Consider the following 21,048-nt stretch of genomic DNA (forward strand, 5'->3'; position numbering starts at 1 on the left):
AATAATGACATTAAATGTGAAAATATACGGTTAAATATACATCAAAAAGACTACTCAATCAGATATTTGTGCATAAGAAATGGCTGGTAAAGTCTGATCTCCAGACTATCATTACACAGGGGGGAAAAATGTAGAGCAGTATTTTATATTATGTTCATTAAAATGAATGTCGTGGAATAGCATACACGGGGAAACATATCATAGGATTTCATGAATAAAATATTTTCAAATAAAAATTTCCATCCGTTTGGATTGCGTGGTTTTTAAACTCGTTTTAAATCCTTATTAAAACAGACTGTTTGCCTGACATGTATGCAAAAAGCCTTTTGTGTTGTTTATCCAACTGGATGAGTACGCCTATGTGTGTTTAAATAGCTAATAGGACGACATATTTTTTCAGTAATAAATGACGAGAGCTGTGCCGTTTCTTTCCTGGATGAGGTCCTTTGATGGGTTCGGCGGGTTACATGGGAAGTCAGGGAACACTGCATTTTTGTTCCCGGATTGACTCATAACCCCGAGTCCGAATTAAACTCAAAACATTCACACAGTACAATGCCCTCTTTATTTTCCGTCCACAATTCAAATACATCCTCCAGTGTCACTCAGCGGAAGTGAACGATATGAATCAATTGCCGGTTGATCCGTGTAACTGGGCCATTTGTTCTAAAATGAATGTCGATGCTCGATGTTGTACTGCACCCCCTTTCATCCCCAATAGATTATTCATCTCACCTGGTGACGCTGACTTGCCCCCTGATAAATGGCTAATTAGATAAATTGGGTGATGGACAAACTGATAAATTAGAAAAGAATTAGATGCCCGATTAAAGAAACTGTTATCAGCCAATTACACTTACACAGAATTAGACTTTAGAGCCTCGTTATTGACTACAAACCAATGTAAGCTTTAAAATCATAGAAAAAAAGGAAATGATAAATTATTCTTGGACTTATTTCTTGATTTTTCTCAGATTCTTCTAAATATAATTCGTGTAGGTCTGCGTCATCATACCGCGACTTACTTCCTACGTCATCACATGGCGATTACATTTTGTAAACAGTCAGCGGCAGTTCATAGGGAGGAAAAAAAGAAGCCATGGATGATCTTGTGAAGGTAAACTTTTATACATGCGATATAGTCGCGTCTCTTCTTTTGCAAACAAGGCTGTGAGGACGCGTTCGCGTAGTTGTTAGCAGCCAGTTATCCCCCTCACAGATACGTGTGTCGGTGCTGCCTACTAACGCCGTGTTGGTTCCTGACTGCTTCACTGGTCACAGTCAGGGATGAGCGGTGTCTGTGGCGCGTGACAGGTCCAAAGCGGTCAAAGCACGAGCTAAAGCGCGTGCCTGCGTGAAATTCACAGCAGTCAGAGTCGCCGTGCACCTGCTACAGTGTCATAGCTCGTTTCTGATGACGGGACCTCCAAAATATCTCACTTTATTCACTATTTCATCCATCATTGAGCACTTGCTCTGCCACACCGAGTGAGGGAAAGCTATAGTCTCTCGTTGTAACAGTTACTCCATTTGTCTTCTTTTAGCCAGACATTTGGTGACTTTGAGAGATAAATTACACAAAAACAAATTTTTTTACATCATTAAAATGTGATTTCCGATTTCTGGGTGTGTTCTATGGGTAATATCGTTGCTTATATTGATAAATAGGCTTCAGCCAAATAGATTTCTGAAGGGGTTACATATAACATAAAGAAATGACCTGTTTTGAAAGTATTTTTATGACTCTGCATTATTGTACCAACCTTTTGTTCAACATTATTATCAGTACAGACCGTTCTGGCCACTTTAAATGTCTCTATAGAGGTATTTTGTTATATTTGTTGCACTTTTATTGCTACACCCAAGGCAGGATCTTTCTTGACAAAGACATTTTTAATGTCAAGGAAACTTTTCACATGGATAAATAAAGGCTATATAAAATTTACATTTCCAAATATTGATTGCAGCTTCTACTTGTGACAGGAATGTGTTTTCTGGGTAGAAATGACTTTATATCATCGAGCTATGCAGACATGTTTGACAGATTACAGGCCAACCGGATATTATTTTTTTCAGCAGACAATCACTTTTGGGGCGAGACACTGGGTCAAATTCATCCCATATCCATTAAGATGGACTTTTAGATCAACCAGTCTGGGTTAAATAAATGAAGAGATGATTTTATGGAAGCTCGAAACATTCATGAGACATGAGAACTGTCTGTGTTCCCACTAAATTTGGAGGCCGGCACTTGTGGAATAAAATAGAATGGGATCATTCTAGTTTTTATGTTTTCATGTCTTAATTATATCGGACAATTATGTGATAATAGATGCTTTTCTCCAAAAAACAGTGTTGTGAATACCTAAAAACCTAACAATAAAATCTCTCTCCTACTCTCTGTTTATTCATGTCAGACAGGAAACTTGTAGACACTTATTATAAAGGAATGCTTGGCCTGAGACAAAATTGACCTGGATCAAACTATAAAGGCATAGAATATGTTCTAGTTAACTTAAACCTGACCTGTTATGCTTCCTGTTTTCTTTATTTTCTGTTATATTTATACCCTTACAGTATTAAACATGATTAATGTTTGAAAGAATGAGGTGAGACTGCTGCAGCCGAGTTTCTGTTTTATGTTTTTTCCCCCACCTTTGGGTCTCTATGGTGTGAAAGTGAGGAGCCATCTATAATATGGTTAATTTAAGCACATAGGAGCTCAGTCCACCTGCTGTTTGAACCCATTCTTTATCAACAATCAAAAGAAAGTTGACTTAAACTGATGGGGTCTGTTTTGTTTCAGACACAGAAAGCACTGATCAGAGGAAATATGCAAAAATGCCCTCCCTCATTCAGAAATGCATACTTTAATGGTTTTATATATATGTGTGTGTGTATATGTGTGCAGCAGATGTTAATACATAGTGTCATGTTTACTCTAAGATCAGTCATTACCCTATTTGTGTCACAAGTTGCAATACATGTCTCACAGTTAGGATGTACAGTACAAGTGTACGCATGCATTTTTTAACTAATATGCCTAATTTTGCCAGAAAGTGTGTGGATGATTCACAAATCATCAGATATGATTCACAAATCACTTCCTGTGTTTCCTCAGGTTCACGGGGGCGGCGGTTATGACTCTGACTTCAGTGATGAAGATGGACAGGGAGAGTCCTCACAGAGAGGCCTTAAAAGGTCAAATGAAGGCTACAGAATTATTTAGGCTCAATGATACTTTTTCGCTTTATTCACATTTGGCTCAACTGAACTCCTGGTACTGTATCTGTGCTGACCAAATGAGATGGGATTGTACAGATGATAATATGAATAAACACAAGTGTTTTTAATCCATTTTTTTCACAAGCTTTCTGCTATTATGTGTACCTTCTACAGGAAACATGAGGAGGAAATCTTACAGAAGCCGTTTCAGAAAGGTCGCCACTCTAAGGTGGCTCACCGCAGCTTGCACTCAAATGAAGTGGACAGGTATGGTGACTAATAGCAGATCGAAGAAGTGCTAATAGCTTTTAGCTGCTCGCATTTTACCTATGCACACTACAGTTAATGTCAATTCTTATGGGCCAATCTGATTAAATGCTCTCAGTGGATTGTTTTTTCTTTGCAAGCTATCACACATGATCTTGTTTTGTTTTTTTGTCTTTTTTTGATTAAAAATGCATCATTTATATTTATATATATTTTTGTTTTGTTTAGAGAAGAAGCCCGGAACAGACGAGCCCATCTGATATCCATGAACGCCGTATCCTTTCTCAATTTATCATTTCTTTCGGCTGTGAGTAGACGACGAAGAGGCTGATGAAACGTAACTTTTTAAGATATTAAAATGTGATGCGGTGGGAAATTTTAGGCTGTTTACAGTTGCAAAAGTTAACATTGAACAACAGAATGACCTTAAGCAGATGTCTCCAGTTTGAGCGGCACAAGAAGTTTGTCGGTGATTACATACTGTATTACGGGGGACAGATGGTTGACTTCAAGCGCTCAGTGTGAGTAATCTTACTCACAGTCAACTCTGGGGAACAGTCAGCTTCTGTCACTCCAGGCAAAATAATGGCAATATGTCTATACATCACTGCAATCCAGTTAATCATTTCATTAAAATTGATAGCTGCAGAAGTTGTTTTTCGGTTTATGCGCGCTCATAAACGTTGTCATTTTACATTTATTCCCCGTAGAGCCAAGGACAAAACAGATCTAGACGTGCTGCGTGAAAACCATCGTTTCCTCTGGAGGGATGAGGACGAGGAGGACATGACATGGTGATCAACTTAGTGGCATCAGTAATAATGAATTAGTTTTTTACCTGTTCAGTTCTCTTCCGAAAAGTCTATACGTTACATTAGAAGTTAGTTAATGATGTGTGTGCTGATTTTCTTAGTTGCTTGTGGGGTTTTTTCTGTGGCAGGGAGAAAGAATTGGCCAAAAAGTATTATGACAAGCTGTTTAAAGAATACTGCATAGCTGACCTCAGCAGATACAAGGAAAACAAGGTGAGAGGAATGGAAATATAATTGATTTCTTATTAATTTTTAAACAGTAATACAGCTTATGTAAAGCAGTTTCTGTATGATATGATAGCATTTTTGAATATTTGAAAGCATTTAAAAATTGTCATATAAAAAAAGGCAGTTTCACACAAGGTGCAGGAATTAAAACCTTAAATTACAGTTCAAATGAAGGTAGCACTTCATGATACCATGCTTAACCCCTGGGGGGTCTTGGGTCGATTTGTGGCTCTAGGTCCGATAGTGTATGCATTTTTCTAAGACCCCCCAGGGGTTAATAAATTATACATTTATAGTTAAATAAACTTTAGTATAAAGTTGATATAAAGTGAATGCTAATGTTAGCTAATCATGAGTAATATTCATGTTACTTATGTAGTTTTATTTATTGCATTATGTCAACGAATGGATTATAATTACAGTCTGACAACTTAAGCACACATGACATTTACTATACTGTAGTAAACTACATGTGTCAGTTATTACCAAAAGGTAATAACTCAAGTTTAACCCCCTATAGCATGTCTTAGTAACACACTTGGGCCATTGTTTTCCCCAAAATCTAACCAAGCAGCCAGTTAAAATCAAAGTAAACAGAAGGTAAAACAGGGAAAGGATCAGGACACATCTCCAGGTTCACAATGTTGTGACTGCTTGCACAGTTAGGTTCAGAATCTGTTGGAGAGACAGAGGCTTTCCTCTGAACGTCACAGCAGTTGCCTTTAAATCAAACACTCAAGATGTGATGGAAGTGCCGACTTCAGCTTTAATTCGGAGGCTTTTACACAAATGTTTTCATTTATTTTATGCAGAGTCTCTCATATTTGGAGGATCAAAATTAATTGGACAAACTGACATCATTTTAAATATAAATATTGTTTTTAATACTTGGACGAAACTCCTTTAGAGTCCATGACTGCCTGAAGCCTAGAACCCACTGATGTCACCAAATGCTGTTTCTATTCTTGAGATGCTCTCCCAGGATTTTACTGTAGCCTCCACGGTTTGCTGCTTGTTTGTGAGTCTCTCTGCGTTCAGCTTTATCTTCATTAAACTGAAAAACATGCTGCATTGAGTTGAGATCAGATGAAACTCTCAGGGTGCTTTTGCACCATACTTTGGGTCATTATCCATTTGTACTGTGAAGCACTGTCAAAGCCATCTTCTGTGGGTCTTTCAGGCTTTTTAGTGTTGCTGAGCTGTCCACTACTCCTAAACTTTCTACTGTCCCCCTGATAGGTTAATGTTATTTTTTGTCAATTAAAATAAGTCCACAGATCAGTCGCATCTCGATTGTTTGATTTCAAATCCACTCTGGTGGTATACGGAGTCAAAACTACAAAAATTATGAACCAATTTCTAAATCCTAGAAATCGATTTATCACTAACGCACCTACATGCGCTATAAGATAACATTACAGTGCCTGTAGATACCTCAGCAATCAGCGTTACAAGGACCTGCTCCAGTATTCCAAAAAAGATTACACTAATTATCCCTGCAGTGTTGCCATGTGTAAAGGTTAATATTACCTAAGTCTCACTAATCTCCATAATAGCGAGCCCATTTTAGCCTGAAGTTGGGGGTATGATGTGTTCTGGCGCTCTGCTCTGTCTCCAGTGATCGCTGAGCCTTTTTGGAGCGAGGCCAATGTTTAAAACTGATGAAAAGTGGCACACGTGTGGCCCAACTCAGTATCTCCTGCATTTGTGCTGATGAGTTTTCTGTGCACACATCTCTTTTACGCTTACACCTCCGACATGGCGCACAATACACAATACCTGGAATTATCTATGTTTATCGGAGGCACTGTAGGTAAATTGAAACATTTCAATTTAAAAAGTCCAAGCCGCTAAACACTAAAAGGTTGTGCACTTGATTTATTCACTAGTTATTCTAAAACGCCTACGAATAAAAATATAAAGGGCGAGTTGCAATACGTGGGGTCAAAAGGACACCACTTACTATAGATGTGTTTACATTAACAAGTTAATGTGCATGCACAGCATTTAATAATAAGAGTGCATGGGTGAATAAACACAAATATATGCAGTCCTTATATTCTCAGTTGTTTTTCTGATCCAACTGCCTTCGAAAACTAATAAGCATTAAAAGGTGGGAACAACACAGCTATGGCTTGCAAGCTATATGGATGGAAATGGATCTGATGCTTTAGTTGGTTTCGTGTATATGATTTTGCTCATTTATGCTCATTTAAAAAAATCTGTGCCCAACAGTTTGGATTTCGATGGCGGACAGAGAATGAAGTCGTCTCTGGAAAAGGTATGGCATACACCTGTTATATGCTTGCATGGTCCTGCTAATGTTGCTGTGTCGAGCACTTGCATTTGATTCGTAGTGAGAATAAGGAAGAGAATAAGCTGGAAAACAGCCTGGAGAGGTGGAGGTATGCTGCGGGGAGAGGAGGGATGCAAGTCAGTTGAAGCAACACAGAGTAGGTGTGTGTGTGTGTGTGTGTGTGTGTGAAAAGGGGACGGGTGCAACAGTCATGCTGCAAGGAGCAAAAGTAGTGAAGGTAGAATAAAATACCTGGGGTCAACCATCCAAAATAATGCAGAGCTCACAGGGTGGAGTGGGTGGAGACGAGTGTCAGGGGTGATTTGTGACAGAAGGAAGAACAAAAGGTAGAAAGAAGCCAAGCTGGAGATGCTTATATTTTTAAATGGGAGTGATCATGATGGACAAGATTAGAAATTAGGCACTTTATATTGTAAGGTAAAGACCCTACAATAATACAGTAATACGCAATATTAGCCTCCTAAGACCCGAACTCTTCCACGTCATGCATTTTTAATTTCTCTTTGGTATTTGGGCTGATTGGGGCCCGATGAGTGTAAAAACAAAGAATTACCAGATTATTATTTTTTTACCTTATTTTTGTTTTTAAGAAAAATAAGAGCCACATATGAGGATATTCATTTAAAATTTTGATAGAACAGTAGCAGTATAATGTCCTTGTAAGTGGATATCAGGCCCTTGTAGAGCAAAATTGAGTATTTTGGTCTAAATAACCCACATATGTAGGTCCTAGGAGGTTAATAATGAACCCCAGTAATCAGACTACCCCCTTTGAGCAAGGTGACGGTGGGACGGGAAAAACTCCCGCTTAACAGGAAGAAACCTCCAGCAGAACCAGGCTGAGGGAGGGGAAGCCATCTGCCACGACTGGTTGAGTGAGGGGAGGAAGACAGGAAAGGCAGCATGTAGGATATGCAGGGCGGTGGTGGTGATAGGGTGAAGGGAGGAAGATGATCTGCTGTGACGAGCCCTAAGGGGAGAAGTGATCTTAAATTGCAGTAAAAAGCATACTTGTTGAGCAAAGAGATCCGATTTAATCAAGAGGCTGGAACCGAATCCTTATTGCATAATATTCTATGTAATGCTGACATAAAGTCCGGATTCAGGGAGGTGTTGGAGATATTTTAATCACTATTTGTGACGTTTTTGCTTGCAGTGATGCTCTAAATTCACATTTTAGTGAACCTCAGTGAACCATAGTGAAGTGGGATTATAGCTTTCTCACCCACACCTCACATCCTTCTCCACTAGATGGAGACAGAGATAAAGACAATTCACACAGCAGTACATCAGCTATGATTGGTGCTTCCCTTCAGGAGTCTCTCCACATGTCAGGCTCTTTAAAAAAATCTGCCTGCTGCAATTTGGTTTGACTTTATGGCTCTCCAGAATGGCGTCATAAATCTTTAAACGATTTGACCTTTCATCTGAATTTTCTTTCCGTGTTTGCTTGTGGCTTCCCATCTTAAGCAGCCGCGGATTAATCTGTCCATTGATACCCAACACTGTAGCTTTCTGATAGCGCTGGACTAGCTTGATGGTTTGGCAGTGGTTCCATGATTACTGTTGCTATTATTGCTCAGGATTAGTACAACACCTCTCTGTCTACCGCTGCGTTTGTGTGACAGTGGTATTTATAAGTTTACCTGGAAGGACAATAGCTGCTGCTCAGCAAGGGAGCCTGCCTTGACAGCTCATTAATAAAGTGAGCTTCACACACATACACAATCTCATATACACACATACACATATGCAGAGTCATTTAACATTTAAATTATTATTATAATTATGTTTATACCAGTACAACCTCACAAACACACAAACAGCGTGTCTGGGAAAGCTGACTAAACCAATATGTTGTTCCGGATTAAGACAGTGTAATCTTGGACTCTGACAGTTCAAGCCATGTAGCAGTACTCTACAGGAAGTGGGATTAGATTAGGTCAGATGCACTGCACTTTAGCTGCCTCAGCTGTGATTTGTGGACATTAATAATTACTATAGACATGCTCCTTAAGTACTGTTTAGAGCATGGGACTCTAAACCCTCTCCAGTGAGATCAATACTAAATAAATTCTGTAAGTTGGGCCTGACGCCCCCGTTCAGACGTGAAGAATACACTGGTGCAAATCTTTGTCATGGATTGAGTGTAACATGAGTTTGATTTGATTTGTAAGCTGATATAGGGTGTCATCAATCACAGACACTTGAATCTTGGCAACAATCTGTTGGCGAGTCATCAACGTGAATGTTTTTGATTTATTGTTCAATTACCAGCAGTTCCACTTGGACTAAGTGTTGCTAGTCCGAGCTCGTGTAGTACTGCTTCCCGTCAATTAAACTGATCTTGTACCACCTCCGATGGCCACTTTTTACTTTTGCTCTGGCATGAATACCTTTTTTGGAAACCATCCCCTTATCATCGCTGCTTTCTGTGCACCTCAGATCATGCTGGTGGATAATGCTGACTAGTCTCCATCCAATAAGGTTGGATCACGAAGAACACTGACCTTTCTTTTCATTGCTATAGTGTTATATTGGATCAAGGAGTGCACAGTACCAAAAGGTTTCATTCTCTCTTCTTTTTGGGGGGGATCACAGGTTATCCTCCCACTGGAATCTTGCTGCCGATTTTTTTGAAGAATGAGATGTACTTCTAGTCCTTGCTGATAACTTTCTTTCTCTCATCTCAGTGCCTTTATACTTCTGAAAGTTCCACATGAATTCCTGTAGTTGAATATAACAGAAAGCTACAAATGTCTCATATTAACAGATCTTAAAGGTACTTTCTTGGTTTTCTTTTTTTTTTCTAAACAGAAGTTGTCATTTGTGTTTGGGAGAGTAGCATGAAAACTTCTAGAGTTATACTTGGTTGCATACAAGCGAGTATAACTGTGGACTGTGGCTTTCCATGGAGGGTACATGGACATGTATTCACCCTCTGCCTATGAGATAGATATGGATAGCATTGCAATAGTGACATATTCATATAAACAATGAGCAAAGTTTCAGAAAATGAGTCGAGACTGCTATGAACATCTTTTTTTTTTTTCGTGCTCTTGACTGCAAACACACAAGCATGAACCACTTGCTGTTCATTTTTAAATATGCGGGGCAGCCAATCAGAAGACAGTTACTTTAAAGTTCAAGAATAAAAACATAAACAAAATAGCTGAGGCTAGGTTGTTGTAGGTGGGCCTCCTGTCAGGGTACACACTGACACAGCAGGAGTTAGGTTTGACCCAGCTTCTGCTGCCTTGGAATAAATGCCACTGGTAGCCGAAATGTGAAGCCACTTTTAGCATTATACTACTGTCACACTTCAATGAGTGGTTGAAGACTGGCAAAACAAAATTAGGGCCAGGTCTGCGACTGCTTGCAATCACTGGCGTTAAAACCACATTAAGATGTTATTAGTTTGCAATTGATTGCATGCAACTGCTAACTTGACCCCAATCTGTTTATGATAATAGGGCAATGAACTGTGTTGTATTGCAAAAATCTGCTGTTTAGACACAGAAATTGATGTTTCTAACATTCAGAGTTTAGCCAGAAATTCCTCCACAAGTGTTATATAATATCAAATTAAAATTACTGCTGGGATCTGCTAAGTCAAGTCAACTACTGTAAAGCTGTTCTCACTGGCGCACATTGCCAATAATCAGCTGGGGTCAATCTGTGTGCGTTTGTAAATGAGATTATTTGCAAACCTTCACCAATCTGTCACAGAGAGTCACAATCAGTCGCAGTCAGTCTGCAACTGTTTTGAGACAAGTTGCCTCCCAACTGGCAACCTATGCAACTGTTTTGCGTTTGAAAGCTGTCGACCACACGCTGTGGGTGTTGCAGGCTCAAACTGTGGGCGACCAACTGATCACTGCAGCAACTTGCAGTGAAAAAATTCAGTGCAGTTACCAGGCAACCACAGATTGGTTGATTTAATTATTTTACGGTCGCAAAAAGGGTGCCATGACATGCTGGTTTAGTTGATATGATAATCAGTTTCCTTTTTTTGGCTTTTCATTGTTTGGTGTCACATTTTTACTTATTTCATTTTGCTCTGTCCTGGATTTTCTACTGTTTGCTTATCTAAACGTTTGATCCTGCCTCTGCTCCATCTACATTTATTTGTTGTTGTCAGGTTCATATAAAGCAACTACTCCACCCTTAAATGAGCAAATTCAAATAATGTTATATACTATCCTACATCCTGGTGGTTTCCTTTCAATTTAAATAAAACAAAAGTGACAAGCCAATTTAATTTAAGGGGTGAGATCGTTTCTGTTGCTTTAAATGATTCCTTCGGCTCGGCCTGTGTTCTAGGCAGGCTTTGCACGTAGTAAGTATATCCTGCTGGGCTCTCATTTGCCAGACAAAATACATCAGCTCCAGAGAAGTAACTGAGTGTATTTTAAGTGTGAGAAGTGGAAGCTCATTATCCGACAGTGCTCAAAGCTTTCAGAGTTTCCCAGTCTAACAGCGGCCAGTGTCACTGTCTCCATTCCTATTGTTTCAAAGTGTGAGTGTCAGAGTGTACCCTACAAATGTCAAAATTTGAATATTTCTCTGTGTTTTAAAGAGGGACACATAGATGTAACACAGATATTCTTGTGCAGATAGAGTATAGAATGCTTTCATAGTACTTTGTAATGCTATTTAGTCTGAGCAGTGAACTCAAAGTCATTGTGGAAGACAGACCCCATAAAAACAAAAAGCAGGCTAAACCTGATCAAGCATCAGAGGTGGGAGTGGGTGGTCAGAGAAGCATCCATCTGATTCCTAGTTACATTTCCAATATTTGAAAAGTCTGCCTGAGGGAACCATATATTTTCCACAGGCTGCACTTTTATTGAAGGCATTTTACTTTGGGAATAGGCAAGGTTAGAGTCCTGGTGAGTATCAAGATTTAGCTGAAAAACAACAGCGGATGCAGACACTCACAGTGACCACCTGAAGTCTGCATCCTCACAGGCTTTTCAGTCACTAAATGATCTGAAGGGTCATTTTGAGTTATTTAAGAGTACAGTACAGTCCATGTACCTTTGAACAGAGTCAGCTCACTGTGCAGCAGTAGAAGCTGTTGCATGTGACAAGCAGTTTTGTGATGATCGTGATATTAAACAAACAGGTCAGCATTATGGGAAACTTGCGTATTTGCTTTTGCTTACAGCCCTGACCCTAAGAAACAGGAGTTGACGTGTATCATCTCTCTGTCTGTTTGTCTTATGGCAATAAAGTCCGCCTGCCAGCATCTCTTCATCTCTATTCATCAGTCTGTTTGCTGCCTCTTAGGAGTAGCAGTCTAAGCAGCCTCTCTCTCTGTCTCTCTGCTAACATCCTCCAGCTCATCTGGGTGGGGGGGACACAAAGGTGTTCCCAAGCCAGCCGAGAGAGCATGTCCTAGGTGTGCCCTCGCCTAGGAGGCGTCCAAGATGCCAAACGACCTCGACTGGCTCCATTTAATAATGAGAAGTACCGGCTCTACTCCAAACCTTTGCCGAATGACTGAGCTCCTTACCTTATTTCTAAGGGAGAACTCAGCCACCCTTTAAAGCCAATTACTCGATCTCATTCTTTTGGTCACTACCCAGAGCTCGTAGCCATAGGTGAGGGTGTGAACATAGCTCAACCAGTAAATCGACAGCGTCGCTGTTTTCACCACGAGCGACTGCTACAGTGCCCGCATCACTGCTGGCACCACACCAGTCCGTCTGTCAATCTCCCGCTCCACCCTCCCCTCGCTTGGGAACAACTCCTCCGCTTGGGGCACCAATTCGTCCAGACCCAGAGTGGGCACTCCACCTTTATCTGGCGTCACACTTGGAGGTGCTAATTCTCATTCCCACTGTCCTCACAAGTGACCTCGAACCGTTCCGCTGCGAGTTTCACGCCACCTTCTCATGAAGCCAACATAGCCAGATAGTCCACAAAACACAGAGATGAGATCCTGAGCCCACAAACGCAGAGACGCTCCGCAACCTGGCTGCGCCTAGAAATTCTGTCCATAGAAAATCAAAATCCCTTCATCTTACTAATTAAAAAGTAAAAGAAAACAAACTACAAGCATTGGTATTTGTGATTTTAAGAAAAAGTTTTTATGGGATTGATGTGTTAGACTTTTAAGTGTGTTCAGTGACTTCGCTCAGCTGGATGCCTGCCAAGCCCTTATAAGAAGAGAAAAACTGTCCATGTTTGTGCTCGGTTGGTTGTGTCCTGTAAATAGTTTTTCATAATAGTGGTCTTTGGCCAGAGTCCTTTTCTGGCTGCAGGGGATTTTTAATGAATTATTTTTTTTATTTTTTACTGCAGCACCGCTAGTGACCACAGGGAAAAATGAACAGCAAGACTAAGGTGTGGTTCTGTGTGCAGCTCTGCTAATGTGTGTTTCCAGAAGTTCCACATGGTGCTAATCTAAGTTAATTGGCTCCCTTGTTGTAGCTTTACATGAAAGTGGATTGGATCTTTTTTGTCTAACCCAGCCGGTCTGATAGCAATCCCTTTGATAGAAGGGGGGAAAAACCCAGACAAATGTGTCATTTCGCATCATCATTAAGTTAGTGTTAATCGTGCACCCATCTGTCCTGTGGTAATTATCCGTCTTGATCTCGGGTCGCTGGCTGGTGGCATTATTAACCAATGACGTAGGAGGACCGGAGTTTCCTCTCCTAACTGGATTCATCGGCTTTTTTCTTTTTCTCTTTCATGTGGCACGTGAGGCTCACCTGATGTGTAAAAAAAAAATACCTGGCGCCTCTCAACAGTTGAAATCCTTCTTTTCTTTCACCAGAAAATCCGATATAGCTCGCATCCATCCGTCAGTTTTTTTTAAAAGCTTACCGCAGTTGGCTTTGGGTAAAAAGAAGCGGTGTGCCACCCCGGTCAGGCCACCACAGTTTTATCACTGTGTATAAAACTTGTTTTATAAAGCAGCAATTCTCTCTGCATCCCAGTTTTTTGTTTTAAACCAGTTTTCCAAATACAGTACCAGGGACTTGTTGTAAGGTTTCAAGTGTGAAATTTCTGGGCCCAGGGACTGAAAACTATCAGAAATACGTTGACAAACTACTTCCTGGCCTTGATTGTATTTAGTTTTTGACATTTATTTGTCAAAGAAATTGCCTGGAAACAGATTTATATTGGCTCCACTCTCCCAGGGTCACATTTGTGTATAGCTGGAGGGCTCCACACATTCGAACGCTCCATGTTGTAACCTTCGAATAAATCACATTCTTCTCTGTTTTACACTGAGCTGCTTCTCAAAGGGAGCAAGGGGAATCAGAATGATGTTCAAGGGCGCTTCTTTATTTTTAATATGCAAAGCAGAACCTTTTAGAGACTTTCTTTACACATGTTACGTCCGGCTTTAACAACAGATAAGAAAATCATTTTTTTCCATAGGCATCGTGATCGTCATTGAGGTCACAGGAACAGGATATGCTGACATTTTCGAGTAATATAAATACTTTTAGTGACATCCTGACGTTCTCTGTGACATCACCGAGGAGTTGATATTTGTGTTTTGACTGGAAATTGTTGGATTCTTTCACGGGTCTCTTTTGTAAGTACAGTGTCTTCCCCTGACACATAAACTCAAGTAAACCTCATTTGAACCGTAGCCAGAAGTGTCTTCTTCTAAGCTGACGTCACTGGATCTTAATCTCATACAGCACGTGAAGAGAGAGTCCGCCCTACGGCTCAAAGTGGCCCGAGTCCACGAGCCCTGCGTCATCTCACCTGAATGTTTACAGAGTCGCAATCCTTTCCAGGTGAGGGCAGGCATCACTTTCCTTTCACGGAGTTAGGAATTCGTGCCAAGACTGGATGGCTCTGACGCATTCGCTCCCTCTGCTGCAATCTGGAGGAACCCCGGAGACCAGATCAATGCCACCTTAAGCTCCTCTGGGGATAACAGGCAGCCTGTACAGTGGCTGGAGGGAGGCCTGAAGGGATGAGACGAGGGGAAGAAAGGGAGATGAGAAGGAGAAAGGGGATAAGGAGGAAGGGGTGTAGAGATAGACTGCGGTGGGTAAAAGTGAACAGCAGGGTTTGAAGGTTGTCTGACAGAATCTTTTTGGAGATTCTTAGTCTGTCACTACTAAAACACATCCTTCTTATTCTGTTCGCTTTTCTAGTGTAAAGGTTAGAATTTCACACGATAATTCACAAGTTGCCTGCAGTTTGTTCGAGCCCTCACTCAGTAATTATATCAATTAAAAATGCATTTCTTTGCTTCATGAATTGGTGTTAACAAGAGAGCTTACAGAAAAAAGCGGGCATGAGTGTAAACATGTGAAATATTCAGATTTGTACATGTGAGCTTCTTCACGTTCCAGGTCAGTTCCAGTGTGGAAACAAGCACTGCGAGAAGGAGGAAGGCCTCAAAAGCTGGGAGGTGAATTTTGCCTACGTTGAACACGGGGAGAAGAGAAACGCACTGGTCAAACTCAGTAAGGAAAAAAAGAAGAGAATTATCTCTTTATTTTATAGCCTCATTTTTTGGAAAAGGTGTGGCTGTGGCCCAGCAAATGGTCCCTATCTATGACCTTAGTCATAATGATCCCCCTTCAGGTTATTATACTGCTGAAAATAATTACTGTAGTTGGAGGAGTCAGTTAAGCAGGAAATGAAAGACTTTTAACAAGCTGGTCTTACAGGTCACGTCCAAGTTCTTTCTCCTCACAAGAAAAAATAAATCCCACTTTGTGCCAAATTAAAATTCATTCTTTAGACAGTCCCTATTGTTTAAACAGTAATGAAACGTGATTTGGCAACCCCAGTGCCTCAGCTTTACTGGAAAAATATGATCCATAAGGATGATGATGCATTGGTTCATGAGCAGAGTTATTAGGAATCTTTTTTTGTGTTTTGGGAGAAAAACATGAGCTCCACCGGGTTCTTTCGTGCTTTCTTCTCTGTAGTTTATACACAGATGATTCATTTTTATCAACAGCATTCCCTTTGTATTAGAGGTGGGAATCACCATACAACTCGCGATACGATATTATCACAATACTTAACGCATGATATGATATTATTGCGATTTTTTAAAAATATTTTGCGATATTTAAATTCTGCACATAAAGGTAAACTTTATCAATATTCATTTTATCTAATATCAAAGTCTCACACTCAGTCTTTCTCTCATTTCAGTCAGTTTTATTGTTGACAAACTGAACTGTTTGTATTACAGTCTAGTCCAACTTAACTGAATGCAACCATCTGGTACAATTATAGCTATTCTGAACTATGCAATATGAAAACTATGCAGCCCCTTCAGCAACTGAAGAATTTGAAAGTAAATAAAAAAAAAAAATAATTTTACATTAAATAAAAAAGTTTTAAACTTAATTAAAATTAAACATGTCTTAAATTAAAATAAGTAAACTGTCATGTTTATTGCTGCCCAAAAAAAAAGTTAAACACATTTGGACAGTGAAGGAATGTCAGGACTCTTGCTCAGAAAAAGGATCAACATGCTCTGAAGTCAACATGCTCTGACTCCAGAGCATGTTGACTTCAGAGAAAAAATTGTTTGTAACAAAATATCGATTTCTGCTGTCCCTGTATCGATACATTATTAGCAAACAAAATATCACGATACTACACAGTATCGATTTTTTTTCCCCCACCCCTACTTTGTATGTGCGCAATACTGTTATATACTGCTGAGCAAAAATCTTGAGCCACCGCTATTTTCTTTATATGTAGCGAGGAAAATGGGTCCATAGATCTATTAAAAATGTGCAAAAAAGAGAGAGTTTGTACAGTTCTAACAAGCTTGAAAGTCAATATTTGGTGTGACCACCTTTATTCTTCAACACAGCCTGAACTCTCTTATTCGGGCTTTCTTCTCTTTTCTTTAAGTAGTCTTCACGAATAGTTCCCAGGCTTCTTGAAGGACATTCAAGGCTCTTCTTCAGATGTTGGCTGCTTTTGTTCTGTTCTCTGTCCAGATCATCCCTTTCCTTTTGTCCAGTTTGATTGAATTTTTTTTTAAGGACACATTGCAAAACATGCTGGGATATGCCAAGGTTTAAGCTAATAGCTTCCAGCAAAAATATTACTACTTAATGACTCTTAACATTTTTTTATTAGATAGCGATGGTGGAGACAGAGGAGGGAAGACACGCAGCAAAGGGCCACAGGTCAGATTCGAACCCAGGCTCAAGTTACTGCGTCTTGAACGGTGTTAGCTTTGATCAAATTGTGTCATTTTTGCTTTTTTTCATCAATTCGACTAAGGAAATGACAATTAGTTATGTGTTTTTGCGACGGGATACATATTTAACAATTTTAAATCTGTCCTTTGATAAAGCTGTGTGTCATGTATAGGTACTAATATTGGTCCATCGGTTGGGTGAGGTGACTTTTCCCACATGGGAATTATTCAGAGTTCAGTGTTAAATTGCTTGAAAAAAAACAAACGTTCCTCTGGAAATGGAAGCTTCTTGGAAGCCAAATATAAAGAAATGAAGGGTGACTCAAGACTTTTGAAGACTCAGCACTGCATATGAATCAGGTTGAACATTTTCTAAGTGTACACCGGGGTGATGCTGCAGTTACTGTATCTTCTATAGAAGCATCATTTTCAACCACTAGTAGTTACAAAAAGTGTGAGCATTAACACAGAAGCACCCTGACACTGTCACTATAATAACAATCGCAGGAGTAACAGTGGATCTATTTTTAGAGCCGCTACAATAGATGTGAATATGTCGTGTTGTTTCTGTTCTAGGACTTTGCCCTGAATGTTCTTTCAAACTCAACTACCATCACAAGTAAGCCGACTTTCACTTCGCCTTTTTCATGAACATGTAGCTCTGTTTGCCCGTGAAGACTGATTTCTGAGAGTGCGCTCGTCTGCTAAAAGTAGGCCAGGTCACCATGGACAGTCAGCACGTGTTGTTTTGTTGCTTGCAGAGGTTTAGAATTCAAAACATGATTCATATCTCCTGTCTGACCTTACCAGAGTGTCATGATTTTATCACAGTTTTTTGAATCTGGAAGCAGCTGTGTGCATTATAGCGTCGCTTTAGCTGCTGAAGGATGGCTGGAAGTCTTGTATTAGATGTTTTCATTAAAGCCGCAGTTTACTCGTGTTTTGGATGTGCCATTCAACCCACACGAAGGGTTTCACGTAATAGCATTTGAAACAGTGACTTGGCTGACGGTTTGGTCAATTTGTGATTCTGTTCAGGAGGAAGGAGGTGAAAGCAAAAGCAAAGACTGAAATGCTCTTGGATCAGAACCAGAAGCCAGCGAAAGCAAAAGCAAAGAAGAAAAAGAGATCGTCGTCACATTCGAAGAAGCACAAACACAAGAAGCACCGAGGTAAAACTCCTCTGCTCTTCTTTCTGAATAAACGTTCCTTTAGAACAGTAATAGGGTGAAAAAAATACCCTTGGGAGCAACCTTGTTTGCATTATGTTCTTCGAAATTATGTAATACCAACTTTTCTTTTGTGTTTGACATTTAGTTTTTTTTGTTGTTGCCATAATTTCCATTTGATCTCATCTTATTTTATTACAAGAGCTCCAAGCTTTAAAACTGCTATTATTTGTTCTGTTTTTTCCTCTTTCACTAAATTGTTTGTGCAGCAAAAACATTCATAACTAAAAACATACAGTTTATCCTCCCCCACCACATTAAACTGGAAGTACTGCACCCATAGGTGGTGCTGTAGGAGTCAGGTTTATGTTTTTAGCAATTATGCAAAATGTGTTGCCAGCAGGGAAGTTGCATGCAGAGTGCCCTCTGGTGGACAGAATGTGCAATGTTAACGCTCATAACACAGTTGAAGGGTGTCTCTCCACTGTGGGGCCAACAGTGTGGCAAGTCATGCACATAGTATTTTTAAAGTGTTCATTAAGGTCAGCAAAGGCCGGTAGCTGTGACTCTGATCGTTGCCTCTCTGTGTTTCTCTATAGATCGCTCCACCTCTTCCAGCAGCTCAGAGGAATTGCAAAACTCGGATAAAGGTAATGTCACGATGGCCTGATGCACACAGACCCACAAACAGCATGAAGTGAGGTATGACTTTGCCCCCTTGTCCCTGTTCTGTTTGTTCAGCCAAGGTCTGGCTGGATAAATGTGTTGGTAGGTGGAGGTGTACACTCTGAGGTTATGTCACTGAGTTCCACATGCAGGTCCATACACAAAAACTCTTATGCTTTCTTTCTGCATCACACATGCTCAAAGCAATTGTATAAGGTTGGAGAAGATTAAATTTCCGACTCTGGTATTTACTGTAATGTATAAGCAGCACTTTCAAAGAGGGGGGGAGAGATTTTTAATATCAGGGAAGCACTTTGTGCCCTAGAAACTTTATATTAATGCCAGGGAAAATGAATGGAAAAATATGCTGCTTTGGCCCAGTATAGCATCACATAATTAGTGGCTTATGCTGATAACATATTTGTCTACTACAACCTGCCAAAACTTGTTTCTGAATAAATTTGTGAAGGAGGAAATAGGCCACGTTCTTGAAGAAGAACTATTTTGTTTCTGCAGGGTTTAGAGTTTACTTCCTAAACATTCACTGGTTGATCAGAGGCTATATGAGTGACAAATTAAAGGAAAACATCAACTCTTTATATTTATATTAATAAAGGGTTTCAGTGGGTGTGTTATGCGCATGATGGAGGTGATTTGGGTCAAAACACTCCACTCCTCTAACTGAGGTCTTTCTCTATTTAAAGACCTAAAGAGGTGATCGTGGCTCAAGAGTTTGGAGTTCGCCTTGTAATCGGAAGGTTGCCGGTTCGAGCCCCAGCTCAGACAGTCTCGGTCGTTGTGTCCTTGGGCAAGACACTTCACCCGTTGCCTACTGGTGGTCAGAGTGTCCAAAGGTGCAAAGGTTACCGGTTGACCCAGTTTTTCTTTGCTGTGAGTGCGACTGACTGCTCTCTGAAACTCTCCTACTAGACTCTGACGCTGGGGATGAGCCAGAGGACCAATCAGAAGGCGACCACTGGCGAGGACCTGCCCCTGCAGTGGAGGAAAAGTCGAGGTGAGGTTAACAGTTAGTGCTCGTTTTAAGCTTCCCGTTTGTCACAGTTACATGGGTTACTGCTGTCTATATAGCACTATGAGAGCTGCTTGCACACACTGCGTAAAGCTGCTCACAAAATCTTGAACACGTTTATGTCAACTTCCACCGAGCTTTGATAGGATAATGATGGTAATGCTTCTGAGCCATTTCACTGGCAGCAAATGGCTTATTACTCGAAATATTGGCTGTGCTAGTTTGGGTTTTATAATCCGTGTAATGAATATTTTTGATGTTATTATAAAATAACGTCAGGGAGAACATAAAGACCTGCCTCTTACAAATCTGACATTCGTATAGATTGGGTTCTACTTTCAGTCAAGAAAGCGATAGTGAGTAACTTAAGTGCATTTCAGGTCTGTTTGCTTTGTTTAAAAATGTTCAGTCTCTCTTGCTTCTGCCCCTCACTGTGTATTTGTTTGTGTTCTGGATCAGTGTTGTCAACATCATTTTATGCTGTATAGAGAACTGACACTGACCGAGTTATGCTGGGGTCCCCCCATAAGAAGCATCTAACAGTTTGTGTCAGTATCATGCATGACAGGAACTTACATTTCTGTGTTTTGCTTGTTGTGTCTCTTCAGGGAGGAAGAGTTTGATGAGTACTTTGAAGACATGTTTCTTTGAATCCGCTGGAATCAGTGGCTTCCCTGCTGCGACTACACTTCTGTGTCTTCTGAATACTTAAAGGTGTTCTGTTTGAGTCTTGACTGTATGTAGGTTTATTTCACTGCGAGTTCCATTACTGCCAATGAAATAAACATCGTGTTTACATGGCCTGTCCCTGTCACCTTCTCTTTATATCTGTTTTTGTTTTTAATGTTGCAAATTTTACCATTTTAATGTCCCTTTTTACGACCCAGCACATACAGGAAATGCTCTTTTTCTTTCCAGCCGTGGAGCTTGCCCCTTGCTTATGATGCATAACTTAATTAAGTCTTAATTCAATAACCTTGTCCCTAAGTCCCATTTGCAACTAAACCTGCATATATGATTGTTTTGTGAAGTGTTGCATAAGAGTCAAACCTTCTGCTCCTTAAAAAAAAAAAGGATTATCTTTAACTGCAGAGGGGAACTACATGTTGCTGGGGATTAAAGACCTTGGCTTAAATAAAGACAATTACCACATACTGCTCTGTCTGTGTCCTTTT

General features: G+C 40.2%; 1 protein-coding gene across 2 annotated transcripts; it reads left to right on the top strand.

The window, feature by feature from the left end:
- Positions 1–980: 980 nt before the first annotated feature.
- fra10ac1 (FRA10A associated CGG repeat 1) lies at positions 981–21,042 on the top strand. 2 transcript variants are annotated; one of them, XM_086303651.1, is made up of 14 exons: positions 981–1,117; positions 3,122–3,280; positions 3,400–3,492; positions 3,721–3,766; positions 3,937–4,013; positions 4,203–4,286; positions 4,433–4,517; positions 6,768–6,813; positions 15,183–15,296; positions 17,585–17,627; positions 18,047–18,180; positions 18,777–18,827; positions 19,774–19,858; positions 20,482–21,042. In XM_086303651.1, exons 2-14 carry the CDS (start codon positions 3,141–3,143, stop codon positions 20,522–20,524), a joined length of 1,041 nt encoding a protein of 346 aa, XP_086159777.1. In that variant the 5' UTR covers positions 981–1,117; positions 3,122–3,140; the 3' UTR covers positions 20,525–21,042. The 2 variants fall into 2 exon arrangements, with proteins under 2 accessions (XP_086159777.1, XP_086159778.1); XM_086303652.1 differs by having other exon boundaries at positions 3,122–3,201; positions 20,482–21,041.
- Positions 21,043–21,048: the final 6 nt, after the last annotated feature.

The sequence above is a fragment of the Aulonocara sp. 'chitande type north' Nkhata Bay genome, linkage group LG8, assembly GCF_057382095.1.
Source record: "Aulonocara sp. 'chitande type north' Nkhata Bay isolate Kocher_YH1m ecotype deep benthic linkage group LG8, A_spYH_male_GT1.1, whole genome shotgun sequence".
Taxonomy (NCBI): Eukaryota; Metazoa; Chordata; class Actinopteri; order Cichliformes; family Cichlidae; genus Aulonocara; species Aulonocara sp. 'chitande type north' Nkhata Bay.

Excerpts from the sequence above, each read along its gene's own strand:
- fra10ac1 (XM_086303651.1), top strand. The coding sequence starts at position 3,141 with ATGACTCTGACTTCAGTGATGAAGATGGACAGGGAGAGTCCTCACAGA. Across the intron at positions 3,281-3,399 it reads TTGGCTCAACTGAACTCCTG|GAAACATGAGGAGGAAATCT; the intron begins GTACTGTATCTG and ends TACCTTCTACAG. Across the intron at positions 18,181-18,776 it reads CAAACACAAGAAGCACCGAG|ATCGCTCCACCTCTTCCAGC; the intron begins GTAAAACTCCTC and ends GTTTCTCTATAG.